General features: G+C 51.4%; 1 protein-coding gene across 6 annotated transcripts in view; it reads right to left on the bottom strand.

Moving 5' to 3' along the window:
* Positions 1-14,544, bottom strand: part of fhod3b (formin homology 2 domain containing 3b) — a 93,024-nt gene that overhangs the window by 19,674 nt on the left and 58,806 nt on the right. For all 6 annotated transcript variants that reach the window (XM_035531177.2, XM_035531179.2, XM_035531178.2 and 3 more), the window contains 5 exons: positions 4,129-4,223; positions 1,826-1,937; positions 1,128-1,222; positions 844-987; positions 243-484 (listed from right to left, as the gene is read on the bottom strand). In XM_035531177.2, coding sequence (XP_035387070.1) covers positions 243-484; positions 844-987; positions 1,128-1,222; positions 1,826-1,937; positions 4,129-4,223 — 688 coding nt within the window. The remainder of the gene's footprint in view (positions 1-242; positions 485-843; positions 988-1,127; positions 1,223-1,825; positions 1,938-4,128; positions 4,224-14,544) is intronic.

Below are 14,544 nucleotides of genomic sequence, written 5' to 3'. Positions count from 1 at the left end.
TCAAAACCGAAACAACGTGTGTTAGTGTAGTATTACTTACTGGCAGCAGGAATAGAATGTCACATGATGTGGTAAAAATAAATGTCACTATTTTCCTTTTCCCAAAAGTTATTTCCTGTTTCTATATTTTTACAAGTCACTAGTGTGTAGTGTTTTAGCTTTTATGCACCTTTAAAATGTTTAGCATACCGCCTGGAAGCGTCAATCAAAAGTGGTATTAGTTGGCAAGCTTCCCTCCTCACCTCTCTGTGACGTCCTCGATCCTCTGGCCACTCAAAGGCATGGAGTTGTGGGCGTTGCCGTGGCAGGGGGAGGAGGGTGCGGAGGCGTGGCCTTTGCCGGTGTGCAGGGAGTGTCTTCGGCTGCGTCTGCGCTCCAGGCCCCGCCTCTCGTGCGTGCCCCCCGCACTTGCACGGCGCCGGTCCTTGCGTCCCGCTGGAGGTGGTGACGTTTCATCATCGCCATCCTCGTGACGAAGAGTCATCTGGTTGGGCAAAGACCTTATCAGTTCAGTACTTACAAACAAATAACTGCGACAGCGATTATTTGGAAGTCTCAACTACAACCTTAAATGCATTTTCATAGCAGGAAAATAGCACAAATGTTACATATTTATAACCAAATTATGAACTGATATTTCACTCCATTGTGGCCAATTTTCCAGTTATCACATTGCCAGATTTTAAGATGATAAGCAGAATATACAATACATATTCTATATATACAGAATATAGCTTCTTCCAACCAGCAGGATAAGACATCAGGCATCATTCCTCTGAGGAGGAAGTGATTGGATAAGATCCCGTTTCTCTGGAGCGTGCTGAGTGCCGGGTGACCCCTGACCTCGTAGATGTTGAACTGCTCCAGCAGGTCCAGGTCCGTGCCCTTTCGTCTCAGGTGCCTTTGTGTAATGCCCTCGATGCCCTGCTCCTCCAGACAGTCCACCACGTCGTAGAACGAGTCCTGGTCTGGTAAACCCGCAAGCGTCTGGGGGTGGGGGTGGGGGGTTGTTGGTTGGGTTGGAGAGATGGTCGGGGGTGGGGCTTTACTACGGACACGCGCACCAAGGCGGATGGCGGCATTCCCGCCGTTCCCGTTCCTCGCCGGCCGGAGCCAAGCCCGCTTACCTTGTTGACGAGGGTCATGACATACACCAGCAGCTCCGTGTCCACGCCGTCCTTCTCGTCCAGGATCTCCATGGCATTGGACCACGGCTTACAACCTGTAGGCAGGTTCATATTAAGATGTCCACAGAGCAGCTGTAATCATGACCCTCTCCGTTCCTTTACAGTCCCTCCGCGCTCTGCAAGCCGGGCTGCTCCTCCAGGTAACCCAAACCCACGGCGGGAGTCTTTTCCCTAAAGCCGCTCTGGAGTACGACAAGTACTCCAAGACTTTGTAATAGCAGCAGCTTGCCGCTCCGCTCAGGCAGGAGCAGGGGAAAGTAGCAGAAAGCCCACCTGTTAGCCCACCGTAGAAGATGAGAAATGTTCTTAAATGGTTTTAGCTTTCCCACTTTTTATGTTTGTGCTCCACAGTGACAAACGGATGGAATATACAAAGGCAGTCGCAGTATTGAAGTGTTAAGCTACGGCATACACACTAACTCAGAAAATATCTATATATCTTGGCTATAACAACGTAACTACTTGCAATAATATGGGTGTCTGTGTGTGTGTGTGTGTGGTGTGTCTGTGCGTCTTTGTGTGTGTAATTGTGCATCTCTTTGAGTGTGTCTGTCTGTCTGTCTTTCTGTGTGTGTGTATTTTTGTGTGTGTGTCTGTGTGCATCTCTCTGTGTGCATGCGTGTCTCTGTGTGCGTTACCTCGTTTGGTGTCTACAGCATTGACAGCCTGGATGAGTAGTGCAGCATTTGGTTCTGTGTATTCCACAAACACCAGCAGCAACTTCAGAGCAGTCTTAACCACCAGACGGAACTACACACACACACACACGCACGCACGTACGCCCACACACACAAACACACAGGAAATACTATCACTGTAATAGTACGACACAGTTTCTGCCACTGTACTCTACGGCAATATCTTCAGCCCTAGGCAGATGGATGGTTGGGTGACACCACATCTCTCCTGCCTTCACATTTATTTACACACTCCAGATATGGAAAGGTCTAGAAGCCAGGCCAAACCCTTGGATCTTTCTAGACCTCCCCACGAGGGCCTGGCGATTACACTAGTGTGGGAGGCTCGGGCGCATGGCTCCCGTTTAGATGCCCCCATGACGGACTCCCAGTGATTGCTGTTCCAGAAGCTTCCACGGTGGGTTTCGTGAGATGCAGAGGAACGGCACTGTCGGTGAGACACTCTCTCCCAGCGCTGCGTGATGGGGAAGCCAGAGGAACAAGAAGGGGCTAATTTATAAAGCTGTCAGCTTTGGAGCCCCCATAAAAAACACACGAGGGGAGGCTTCAGTCCAACAACAATATACAAGTATTCTCAGGAGCACGAGAGAGAGGACAGGAGAGCAGACGAGCCGAGGATGAGAGAGCCATCAAAGGGATTCCAGAGGAAAGAACAAAGTGAGAAAGACAGACAAGACGCAAAGAAAGGCTGGACCATGTCTGCGCGTGTGTGTGTGTGTGTGGTGTGTGTGTGTGTGTGTGTGTGTGGTGTGTGTGTGTGTGTGTGTCTGTGTGCGTGTGTGTGTGGTGTGTGTGTGTGTGTGTGTGTGTGTGTGTGTGTGTGGTGTGTGTGTGTGTGTGTGTGTGTGTGTGTGCGTGTGCGTGTGCGTGTGTGTGTGTGTGCGTGTGCGTGTGTGTGTGTGCGTGTGTGTGTGCGTGTGTGTGTGTGCGTGTGTGAGAGAAAGTGAGATAGTCACAGGGAAGGAGGGTAATGGAGAGACAGTTGGATCTGTGTTTAATAATGAAAGTTCAGTCGGTCTTGATGAGAACCATGTGACCTGCCGGACCATGGACCATGTGACCTGCTGCACGAGGAGGCAGGAAGGGTCCATTAAGATGGCGAAACAGACTCAAACACTCCTGCCCCCAGGACGAAGGCATGTGCACACACACACACACACACACACACACACACAAGAAGAAACACAGGACAGTTTATCAAACAGGGAGGCTAAGTATGGGCTATTTGATCATTCATTGTGGTCGCAGAAGGGCAATGTTGGTTTACAATCGACACAGTGTAGATTTCATGTCATGAGAGAGGTCAGGAAGGGTTTGCCAAATTGATGTACAGAGGACTGAAGAGCACGGGATGCTCCCAGAGGAAGATTTTCAGTGTCTGTGTAGTTCATAGCTCAAGACTTTTCCTTCAGTCATTGTCTGCAGTTTTGGAGAAAATGTCTGTAATGTGGAGGTCTCAAAGAATCAAAACGTCCAGGTCTTTTAGCACAAATACATGTGAAAATGTGAACAGAATTAAATTCCAGTAAGCTGTATGGAAACACAAGCAATCTTGGCCCCTTAACCTGGCCAAGTTTGATTTTAACTCATGGCAACGAACGGACCCTGAGTGCTGGCTTCAGAAATGCACAGTTCCTCTTTTACCTGCGTCTGGGGACTGGGACGCATATTAGGTTACAAGTGCTACTGTAACATAGTACCTGCATATAGAAATGTTTTTAACGAGCCTCTGTTTCTTGGAGGAGGTGAGCAGTTAATTTAAACAGTGCCATGACAACTTGAGATGAACAATCTTGGTCAAAACTCTGGACCTTCATCCAAACGGCCATAAGCACCTGCTGAGCGGGAAGGAAGAAGCTAAACCAAAGTAAAGCAGTTTCCTCTGTGTACTCATTGTGTGGTAAGCTGCCACTTTAAATTACTTCAAATTTACATATTTGAAAGGTCACTTCCCGTGTCAGATCAAATAGCCAGAAGGCAGCATTCAAGTTACTGTGTACTTTCATCTATATGCCATTGTTTACACACACACACGCACGCACGCACGCACACACACTTGCTGTCAGATCCAGTGCCACTAGAGGGCTGGACAGGACCACAGTAGAGGAGGAAGTGTTGGCCTTAGTATTAAAGATTGTGGCATGGCTCCTACGAGCTGCCTCCTCTGGCTAAATGCGTGTACTCACACACCCCCTCCAGTGTGACATGCACCCTGGCACACTGGTTAAGAGCGGAACCAGTACCTTGGATCCGACCAGCGCGTAGAGCCACTGCACTGTTTCGTTGTGTCCAATCAGGCCGTTCATCCCATCCACATAGAGCATGATCTGCCCAAGAGCTGAGAGAGGGAGAGGGAGAGAGAGAGGGAGAGAGAGGGAGAGAGAGAGAGGGAGAGAGAGAGAGAGAGAGAGGGAGAGAGAGAGAAAGAGTTAATATATGGATACATGGTTTACATAGTTTACCGACAGCACAGTTCCAGAGAGGGATGAGATGTGTGTGAGTGTGTGTGAGAGTCTGAGTGTGTGTGTCAAGCCCTCTGTATGAGCACGTATGTGAATGACTAATTGGTGGCATGTGGGCTATACCTCTGTGACTCAGAGGCTGTACAGTCTGCTGTTGATGCCGAAGTGAGGTCGTGACGGTCATGAACTTTACGGCACATCCCAGCCGCGTCTCCCACAACATACACACGCACACATCAACTGATACTTTCGCCCCAGTAATGACATACCATGAGCACGTGCATACACACGCAGGCACACACACAGGCATGCGCACGCATGCATTTATGCACACACAATTGAACACATTTGTGCACATACACACACACGCATGCATACACACACACACACACACACACACACACACACACACAGAAAAACACACATACAGAAGCATGTACACAAATATACACACATACACCCAGTATCTACAATAGAATGTTTTTGGAAAGGCCATTTAATCCTAATTTCTTTTTCCACTGACCATTTGGCTGTATTCAACAACTGAGTAACGATAACAAATACAGTTTATAGAATTGTGTTTTACTACTGACACACACACACACACACACACACACACACACACACACACACACACACACACTGTATTGTCTTGTATTAATTCTATCACTTTTGGGGTTATTTGTATTCACTTTTGTATTACTGTAACTAAGTAATACAATGGCCTATCCTTACCCTTGATTCTTTCAGTTTAGCAGCTAAAAGAGAATAGCAGATAAATTCTAATTATCTATTTTAATTTAAAAAAAAAAACACACACACACACACACACACACACACACACAGACGTGCACACACACACAAACATCCAGTGAACCGAGTGTAAAACCTGCAGTGGGCAGCCTGATGTGACCGCCGCCTGAAACAGGACGCATAAAGAGGGCTCGCTGGTGGGGGTAGAAGCCTCAGGGGCAGGAGGGAGAAATAAAAGCCAGCACGCTGACACAGGCCCAGGGGGGTTCATGGTGGCTGTGACTACGAGGAGGCTCCTGGCCTCGCGCGTAGATCGGCTAGCGTCGTTTTCAGCTGCAGCATGCGCGTGCAGGACGTACTTGATACATGTGGTGCGTTGTTTCTGATGGCACACACGCTGAGAAAGCTTTCTTTTTCATTTTTGGCAGATTGCACAGGAGAGAAGTACATAAATAAATAAAGCGCTGCTTTCCTACGATAAAACACGCATTTGCTTCCGCGCTCTTAAACCCCCAAAAGTTGCCCGGGCCAAGGGTCAAAGCCCGGCCGCGGGGCCGAGGGGTTTCTTTCTCCAGCAGGTGGCGTGCTCTCCTCGGCGGTGGAGTGGGCTGTAGGGAGGACCACCCGGGAACGCGCTCGGACTCCAGTGCAGAGCTGGGGGCGTCACACTTGGCTGCACCCCACCAAACACGGGAACCAGGACTCGTCTCCATTTACTGCTCCCATGTCCTCTTTCTCTGCCGTCTGCATGTTTTTACAACACTGACGGAATTTTTCCGTGGTGACTGAAACAGTCTTTTACCTCGGTAGTAATCTGTAAGGACAATATTAACATATAAATAATATCTATAATATACACTCGATAAATCAAGTAGACATATGCGTGGACATGATATGTTTCATAACTCGTGAAAAATAGTGATGGACATCTGCAGGCTAAACTGCAACAGTAACAGTCCAGCCACCTGAGTTATTAATAGCTGTTTTGACACAGCCTGGAGGAGTGCTGGAAGTCTCCTGACCCAGCTGTGACATCGAGGCCCGTTTAGTAAGGCTCTAAACTCCTAGCCCTGTCTGCGAACGCCTCCCTCATCGCCCGCTGCCACTTGCCACGACTCCGCTTTCGTTTTTTACCTGAAACAATCCCTTTAATCTGGAGCTGAGCCTGCCGCAAGACCGAACGCCAGGTTCTCATGCGGGCCAGAGGGATGGAGGAAGAGAGGGGGAGAGAGAGAGAGAGAGAGAGAGAGAGAGAGAGAGAGAGAGAGAGCAACCTCTGTGGCTCCTTCTCTCCTTCTCTCCTCAGCATGGGGGATCAAGGAGCTATGAATGCACTGCACACCCGCCAAGATTCCCAGGTGCAGCTTTGTGTGTGTGACTAGTCGTAGGGATGACTGTTCATCTTTTATCAATCAAGGCTAATTACGCTAAGCCTCGATGACAACATTCCACACAGTCTTCCACCCATGACACGCTCCCGCACACACACACATTGCAAAACTGCCAAAGGTGCAATAACAGACACTCACATAGATGTTCTCACACATGTAGACAGTGTCTCACATACACAAACACGAAAAGTGTGCTTGTATATGAAAAGCAAACCACATCAGAGCTAGTTAGTGTGCGAGTTAGTAAGTGAAGTTGCCATACGTTCTCTCATTGCTCCAACAAGAGCTGCTGAGAGACAGGTGAGTAATATAAGGAACTGTTCCACACACGCTCCACAGTGTGGAACATTCCAGAAGCCTCCCTAAAGGATCTCTAAAGCTCAGCTAAGAGACTATAGCACCCAGGTGTACAATACGCCGATCCAAAGTTACAGAGCTGGTTGAAAATCGGTAATTCATGTTTTTTTTTTTTTTAAAGTAGCAAATCAGTTTGAAGAATTTTTCAAACTAGAAAAATGTGGCCATTTGTCTGGTGTGAGACTTCAGAGTGGCTTTGCGCAGAAATAAAATCCTAAATGGGAAAAAAAAAAAAAAAAACCAGAGGAAGGAAACTGTCCTTCGTTTGAAAAAAAGCGTAATTGTGCCTGAATGGTATAAAAACCCCCAAAGCCACTATTACTGGGCCATTCTGGGTTAGCAGAGGCCCTGCAGGGACACCTGCGCTTTGAGCCTGTGGCGGTAAGAACAGCCATTACCGCGCGCACCTCGGCCCTTTTTAAGCCCACCGCTGAGGTCTGACGCATGACGTCACAAGCCCAAGAGACAGCGCAGGGGCGAGAGCAGGAATGTGTGAGAGAGGAGAGACTGATGGGTAACTAAGGGGCGGGGCTGGAGCGATTACTGCTATGTCAGCTCCTCCCGCTGACGGAGGAGCCCTCCGTCAGCAGGCAAGTCGGGTGATATTGGAGAGGCTGGCTGGTGGAGACCATATCTAAACAGCACGCCTCCTACCATTATATTTTCCCTCGTAGATTTCCACATGTGTACGACTGGGAAACATTTAGCGATGAAAGCTAAAACTTGACTGATAACCTACTACTGGTATTTATTCTTTCTATTTTGTAAACACTACACAGTGAGTCATAAGGTATTCTAGATGGCCTTGGTGGTTGTTTTTTTTTTTTTTTTACTGTGCCAGTGTCGAGCCTTCATTCTGTAAACAAGTCCTTCTGCCTGGTAACTCATACACGGTACAACAAGAGTTCTCTCTCCTAATCTTCCTCCAGAACACCCTCTACAGACGAATGATAAAGAAGCGCTGGCCGGCTAGCAAAACACATTACAATACTAATAAAAGGCAAGCAACCCCGCCCCTCCCCAACTCTGTAGAATGAAGGTGGCTGCCTGGCATTCGGAACTCGCCCTCGTCTTCTCCCTGACTGTCGGAGCGGTCCACTATCCTTGGAGAGCCCTGGAACTGGCAGGGGGTTGCAGCAGGTTTGGGGGAGAGACGGCGAACAGGATTTAGGCTCCTCCACGTCTGGCCCCACCAGTGGGCAAGCCAGGAGCGGCCTTCGTCTCTTGGGTCCCTTTTGAGAGGTCCCCACCCCCCATCTTCCACTGTGTTGTTTTTTACCCCTCAGAATTTCATTTACATTGCAAATGTTCCCCAGAACTAGGTCAGCCAAGCTCGGAAGCTCGACCCGCCGGGGGCTTTGGAGGCAGCGACCGTCTCTGTTACTGCAGCTGTCGTCTCGCACGGCTCTGCGGAGAGTTCGCCGTAAGCAGGAGGACGCTGTTAGAATCCAGCCAAAGGTGGCCGGGTCAAGCTATTGGCGCGAGGGCGGCCCGGACCAGTCCTCTCGCTCAGCCGCGAGCGTGTAAAAGTGGAGAAGGAAGGCTCTTTGCTTTGCTGGCGTGTGTGGCGTGTTTTCTACGCTGAAATGTCGGATGAAGAACAGCGAATTTCCCGTAAACTCCATGCAGCCCCCCTTCCTGACTGGGTTTGATTTAGTCCTCAGCCTCCTGCAATGAAGGAGCTTTAACATGGAGGCTGATTAAAGTATAATTAGGAACCGGGCCTGTGTGCCATGTGTAAGAAGGAGACCATGATTAGCCCATCATTAGCCATTTCTCAGGCTAAACACATGCTCCGCCCTTCCAGAGTAGCACCGTCACTGCTGTCTGGCCTCATAAGTCAATGTGATTGGGTGCGTGGGCGGTTGTCGAGTGAAACACCTACACCCACCGCAATGGCTGCAACCACCCAACCCCAGCGCCGTCCGAGCCTCAGTCTGGCTGGTGTCCAATCAGGCATGCCGCTGAAGGTACACAACCAATCACGCAGCTGATTCACTCTGAGGAACCCAGCAAAAATAAAAGGATTCATAGCAGCGAGACATGAGAGGCAGAAAAGGCATTTTGGGAGACGTGGTTGTTACAAGAAGGCTATAATTTTGCCTTCTTTGGAAGGGCAAACATAGCGAGTGGCTGAAGGCTCAGGCTAAACGGGGCTGCTCTCACCGGCCCTTCCAAGAAAACAACGAACGACAGTTGGATATAACTCAAGATCAGGAAGTGCACACATTTTGGGGGGCGGGGGAGGGGGCCTTTGTCCAGCGCACAGATGGAGGGACAGGATCTACACGCACCCATTTCGCAGATGCGGCGGGCGGGTCTCACGGTGCTCGTGGGAGATCGTATCAATGGGCTGCTGTCCGGCCCCACCGAACCACGTGCGAGTGGAAGCCGGGAAGCAGGAAGCAGCTGAGCATAAACCCGAGTCCCGCACACACTGCAGCGAAGCAGGCCGAGGCGTGGACAGGCCCCCGGGGACACCCGGCGCTCCCTGGCCAAGCCACCTGCGTCTGACCGCTACCTGGCTGAAGGTAATAATCGTGCATGCGCCTGTGAAAGCAAGTCAGCATGTGCCCGTTCACACGGTTTTGCACCACCACGCTGAAAGACGCCCAGCGTGGACGGCTCTGATGCTCGGGGAGCTCTGCGGCGCTCTCACAGTCAGACGCTGGGTTTGAGCCAGTATCGGAGCGCGATCCCCCTCCGGGTTCCAGCTGCCGGGCCGGCCCAAAAGCAGGGGGACGCTCCTTTCCGCTTCCTGCCGAGTCCACCGGCACAGACCGCTCACGCACCACCAGCAAGCAGCAAACGTGCACCACGGTCAGCGGAACTGCGTGACGGCTCTCGCCTCGGTTCAAGCGAGGTCCGTCCGGTACGTATCGGGGTTGAGGACGGTACTCTGCAGCTGCAGCGCCGCCCTCGTCGGGGGATTCCGAGCCTGTCCAGGCGCAAGCCCAAACACTGAGCAAGCAGGGCTTACCGTACGGGCAGCTGCGTTCCAACGCAGAGCAACATGTGTTGAGGACTCCGCGCCACATCCTTTCACCTGCTGCCAATCAGCTTGGTGGTTTCAACTTGGATCAGAGCAGATGCAATTGGAATCGGAACACAATGCGTGGAGGCTAGCCAGCGCGTGTGTGCGTGTGTGTGTGTGTTTGTGTGTGTGTGTGACTCAGAGCAGCACAGCTGGAATGTAGGTCAGCCAGGTGGGGCTGGTCTGGGGTGGAGGGGAGGCGGCACCATGTTGCTGCCAGCGCTGTAGCGGGCCGGGCGGTGCGACGACCCACAGCTACTCTCGCACGGGGCCCCGCAGGGCGAGGAGACACTCCTCCCCTCGCCCACAAGCCCTGCGACCACGTGTGTCCCGCGCTTCCAACGCCTGCTTCCAATCACCACGCTCCCTTTGATCAAATCGGGACGCTAACAGCTCAGACGTTAGCAGAGTGTCCGGGGCGGGGGGCCTACGGTGGGGGAGAACACGAGGACATTGGAGGAAGGTTGCGCTGTTTGCTCTTGATAGCAGGGCATTTGTTTCATGTCCCTTGCATCAAGCACAAAGCTGCATGCAACTGGCAAAAGGAGAAAGAACTTCTGGTTAACATTTGGGATCCGGAAAAACTGATCCCCTCGAGGGGACGGCGGAGACGTCGCCGAAGTGGCGAAGGCACCGCTGTGTCCCTCTTCCCGCTCCGAGGTGCAGGCAGCGAGGATCGCTCTGCTCCAGGGCAGGAGTGATAAAGATGAGTGGCCCAGATAATATAAGCGACGGAGGCACTTGCAGGAACTCCGGTCCCGGCGTTTAAGAGCACAGGATCGGCGTTCCGTCCACGGCCTTGGAGAAGCGCGCGGAACATGATCTTAACCTCGACGAGGCCGGACTCGCTGGCCGCGAGCGTTGCGGTTTGGCCGACGGGGACGTGCTGTGTTTGGGCCCGGGCCCAGACGGCTCCCGTTCCGTCTCCGTCTCGCCCTTCGGCCTCCGAGGCCGGGGAAGAGGGGGAAGCCCTTCCCCACGCGTGCTCCACCGTGGCCCTCACAGTCGCCACCTCCTTAATGAGGTAATCCCTCCAAGGAAAGAACATGTCCGTTCCAGGGAAAGAGGGTTCAGGATCCCAGACCGCAGCGGTTCAGTGTGAAAGTAATACCGTGTGAACGACAGAGTCCGCACAAAGGAAAGCTTCGAGACTTTGCACCTATGCTGACCATAAGCAGAAGCGCTTATCCCTCCATTTCATCATCTCCTGTTAAGAAAGTATTTTTGGTCACAGAAAGCTGAAGGCTCTAGGTGAGTAAATATGTAAAGTTCTCATCATCCCCAAGGAACTTATTATGAGGGCTCGGTGTCAAATAATGTGAGCATAGCATTCCATTCTGGAAGTTTCCCTCCTGAATCAGACTGCAGTGCTTGGCACAGAGCACAGAAATGCCCCTCCACCTCCCAACTGAATGACTTAGGGCACAAGAGAAAGAACTAGAGAGAGAGAGAGAGAGAGAACGAGAGAGAGAGAGAGAGAGAGAGAGAGAACGAGAGAGAGAGAGAGAGAGAGAGAGAGTGAACGAGAGAGAGAGGGAGGCTGAATCCGTAAAAATCTGATATGTGTAGCTACAGCCTGTGTAAAACCCAAAGGCCTTGTGGAAACCTTTCAGTGCAATTCAGACCTCCTAACACACACACACACACACACACACACACACACACACACACACACACACACACACACACACACACAGAGGCAGGCCCATTGGGCTCAAGCTGTATGGAAATGTTGATGCAGGCAGTGGAGCTGAGGGGGTCTCTGTGTTGGACAGACAGTCAGAAACACAGCCAGACAACACACAAACACACACACACACACACACACTTTCCATGCAGAAACAACTGCACTACTGCTAACCAAACAGCAGCTGGACTTTCACTTAAGTGCCCTGCCACCAAGCAGTAGTAGAGACTGGAGCACAGAGCCGTCTGCCACCTCAGGATCAGCAGTCAGAAGAACAGCACCGAGGAACCCTACACGAAAACCAAACAGATAGCAAACCCCGTCTGTCAACTAGTCCGTTTAAAGACTGCACACATTTAGACAAACGTGCACATACCTGACTCCTGGGGCGTACAGTCTAAAGGCCCAGCAGTGGGGGTAAAGCCCCCAGATGTGAGCACTGACTACGGCGATGATGTGTTGCACAACCCCGCCCTGGCCAGGCATGGTAGGGCTTGGGCTCACACAGTTCCAAGAGGAAAGGCAGTAGGCTGGGAGGCTGAGCTGGTGCACAGACAGCTGCTCTCGGGGCCTCAGGCCAAACAGAGCTACGCCAACAATCATCCTTCTTCTCTCCCCCCACTCGCTCCCATCCCCCCTCCCGCCGTGGCCCCCGCCCGGCCGCCCCTGTCTGCAAGCAGGGGGCTCTTAGCTCGCATTCACTCCAGAGCGTTTGCGCAAACGCGCGGCCATCCAGCCCCTCGGAGCTGCCCTCTGCCTCCTGCGCGTCTCTCTGCTTTTGGATTGACGCGCTACTCCGGTAATATGGGCATAGTACATCAGGGGCACTCAAATCACCAGCATAGAGGCCTGTGCTCCTGTGTCAGGTGCAACGACAAAGTGGAAATCGCCTCCTTTCATGTTAAAATAACCGTAATAATAATTTGGATTTGAGACAGATGTTTAATACTGTAATATGGATCGTTTTGTTCATTCTCACCAATGCGGAACAGAATCACAGGAGCTCTGCTAAGTCACTGGTATCCCAGCAGCCAGGACACCCGTACTAGTACTGTGTTAGTCGACACTGCAGTGCGGAGACGCCAGCCAGTGCCGCGTGATGGATGTCCGCCCCATCTGCTCGGAGATGGCCAGAAGGTGGAGGAGGGTGGAGACCCGGAGGCCCGGCTGTAGCCCGAGGCTCATCTCCCGCTCCACCCGTCTGCTGGGCTTGTCTGGGGGGATCTCATGGTTCTAGCTTTACAAGGAGAGACCCCCCCATCTCACCTCCTCACCATCCTACAACAAACCTCTGCAGCAGGCCTGCAGTAAAGCAAGCATATCTAAACACGAGGTGTAGCACTCTCCCCAGAGAGCCAGGGGTCCGGTCGAGTGTGTGAGAGGGAATGGGGGCTTTAGTGCGCCTTATGACTTTGTTTCTTGGAGGCTAGAGGGCAGTCATGAATCTCAAAAGGTGTGTGTGTGTGTATGTACATACATGTATGTGTAATTTGTAGCTGGGTGCATGTGTGTGTGCGTGCATGTGTGTGTGTGTGTGTGTGTGCTTGTGTGTGTGTGTGTGTGTGTGCGTGTATGTGTGTGTGAGCAGATGCAGCTGCAAATGCATATGAGAGAGAAAATGATATATGTTATGCAGTCGAACAGCTGGCCATGAGAAAATAGATCAGCAGTGGGGCAGGAGTGGGGCAGCAGTGGGGCAGGAGTGGGGCAGGAGTGGGGCAGGAGTGGGGCAGGTTAGTGGAGCTTCATCACGACTCTAGCAGAGGCCTTTTCTCACTACCAAACCCTATAACTTACGCACACACAGGCACGCGGACACACACAGACTCACACACACTCACACATACACACGCACGCACGCACACACGCGCACGTGCACGCACACACACACACACACACACCAATAGTGTGATAATGGAAAGAGAAAAGGGAGCATAGAGAGAGTGTGAAAAGGGGCGTGGAAGCACACAGGGACTGTTAAACAGTGCCACCACTCAGCCTGCTGTGGTTAACTCATCATCATCATCATCATCCCCACCACCACCATCATCATCATCATCATCATCATCATCATCCCCACCACCATCATCATCATCATCATCCCCACCACCATCATCATCATCATCCCCACCACCATCATCATCATCATCATCATCATCATCATCATCTCTCTCATGGAGGTTTTGGGTTTGAAGACCTAATCAGCCGGTCTCTCTGTCAGTCCTATCCGTAACTGCGGCGGACTGATTGCACATAATCAGGCTGTGGTCAGCTCCTGCAGGGCCTGCGCCGGCCCCCCATCTGCGCCTCCACCAGCTCCACTCCTCCATCTGCGCCTCCACCAGCTCGCACGCACAAGCAGCGTGGGGACGGAGCTCACCGGGTTACGCGCATTTCGCTGTTAAAGTGGGACACTTCCGGCACGCTGGCAGAAACGCTAATGTGACGCTAACCCCCCCGCATCCCACGCCACATCTGCCAAACCGAACGCACAACTGCGGGGAGATGTTTCAGAGATCGAACCGCATGGGGCTAAAATGACATGGTCAAGCTGGGTAGGTATAATTATCACTTATTTCTGTTGTGATGTTAGTCATGTGTGCATCAACCAGGTCTGTAATCAGGAAAGAAAAAGGAAATCACATCCAAATGATATCACCCAGTAATTCTCATCAGGCCGGTAATCCAGCGATTCTACGCTTCCCCCATGTAATTGTAGTCAGGTATGAAGACGTCGGGAACATAAGTCTTCCTGTACCTGTTAGCCAAACTGTCCTTTTCAAAGCTCACATTCAGCTTGATTTGTAAGTGAATTCCTACAGTTTGGAATATCAGCACGAATGTGAACCTTGTGCGCGGTACAGAACAAAGTGTTTTATTGCACAGTTCAAGAAAAGAGGCCAACAGCTTTGGCTTTTCAGTTTGGAGCTTCAAAAAACCAAGCCGAAATGTATACAATTGGTTTTAGCCCATTT

Source organism: Electrophorus electricus, chromosome 14 (assembly GCF_041902795.1).
Source record: "Electrophorus electricus isolate QZ-2024a chromosome 14, ASM4190279v1, whole genome shotgun sequence".
Classification (NCBI taxonomy): domain Eukaryota; kingdom Metazoa; phylum Chordata; class Actinopteri; order Gymnotiformes; family Gymnotidae; genus Electrophorus; species Electrophorus electricus.
Note: the sequence above shows the minus strand (reverse complement) of the source record. Positions and strands in the feature narration are given on the sequence as shown.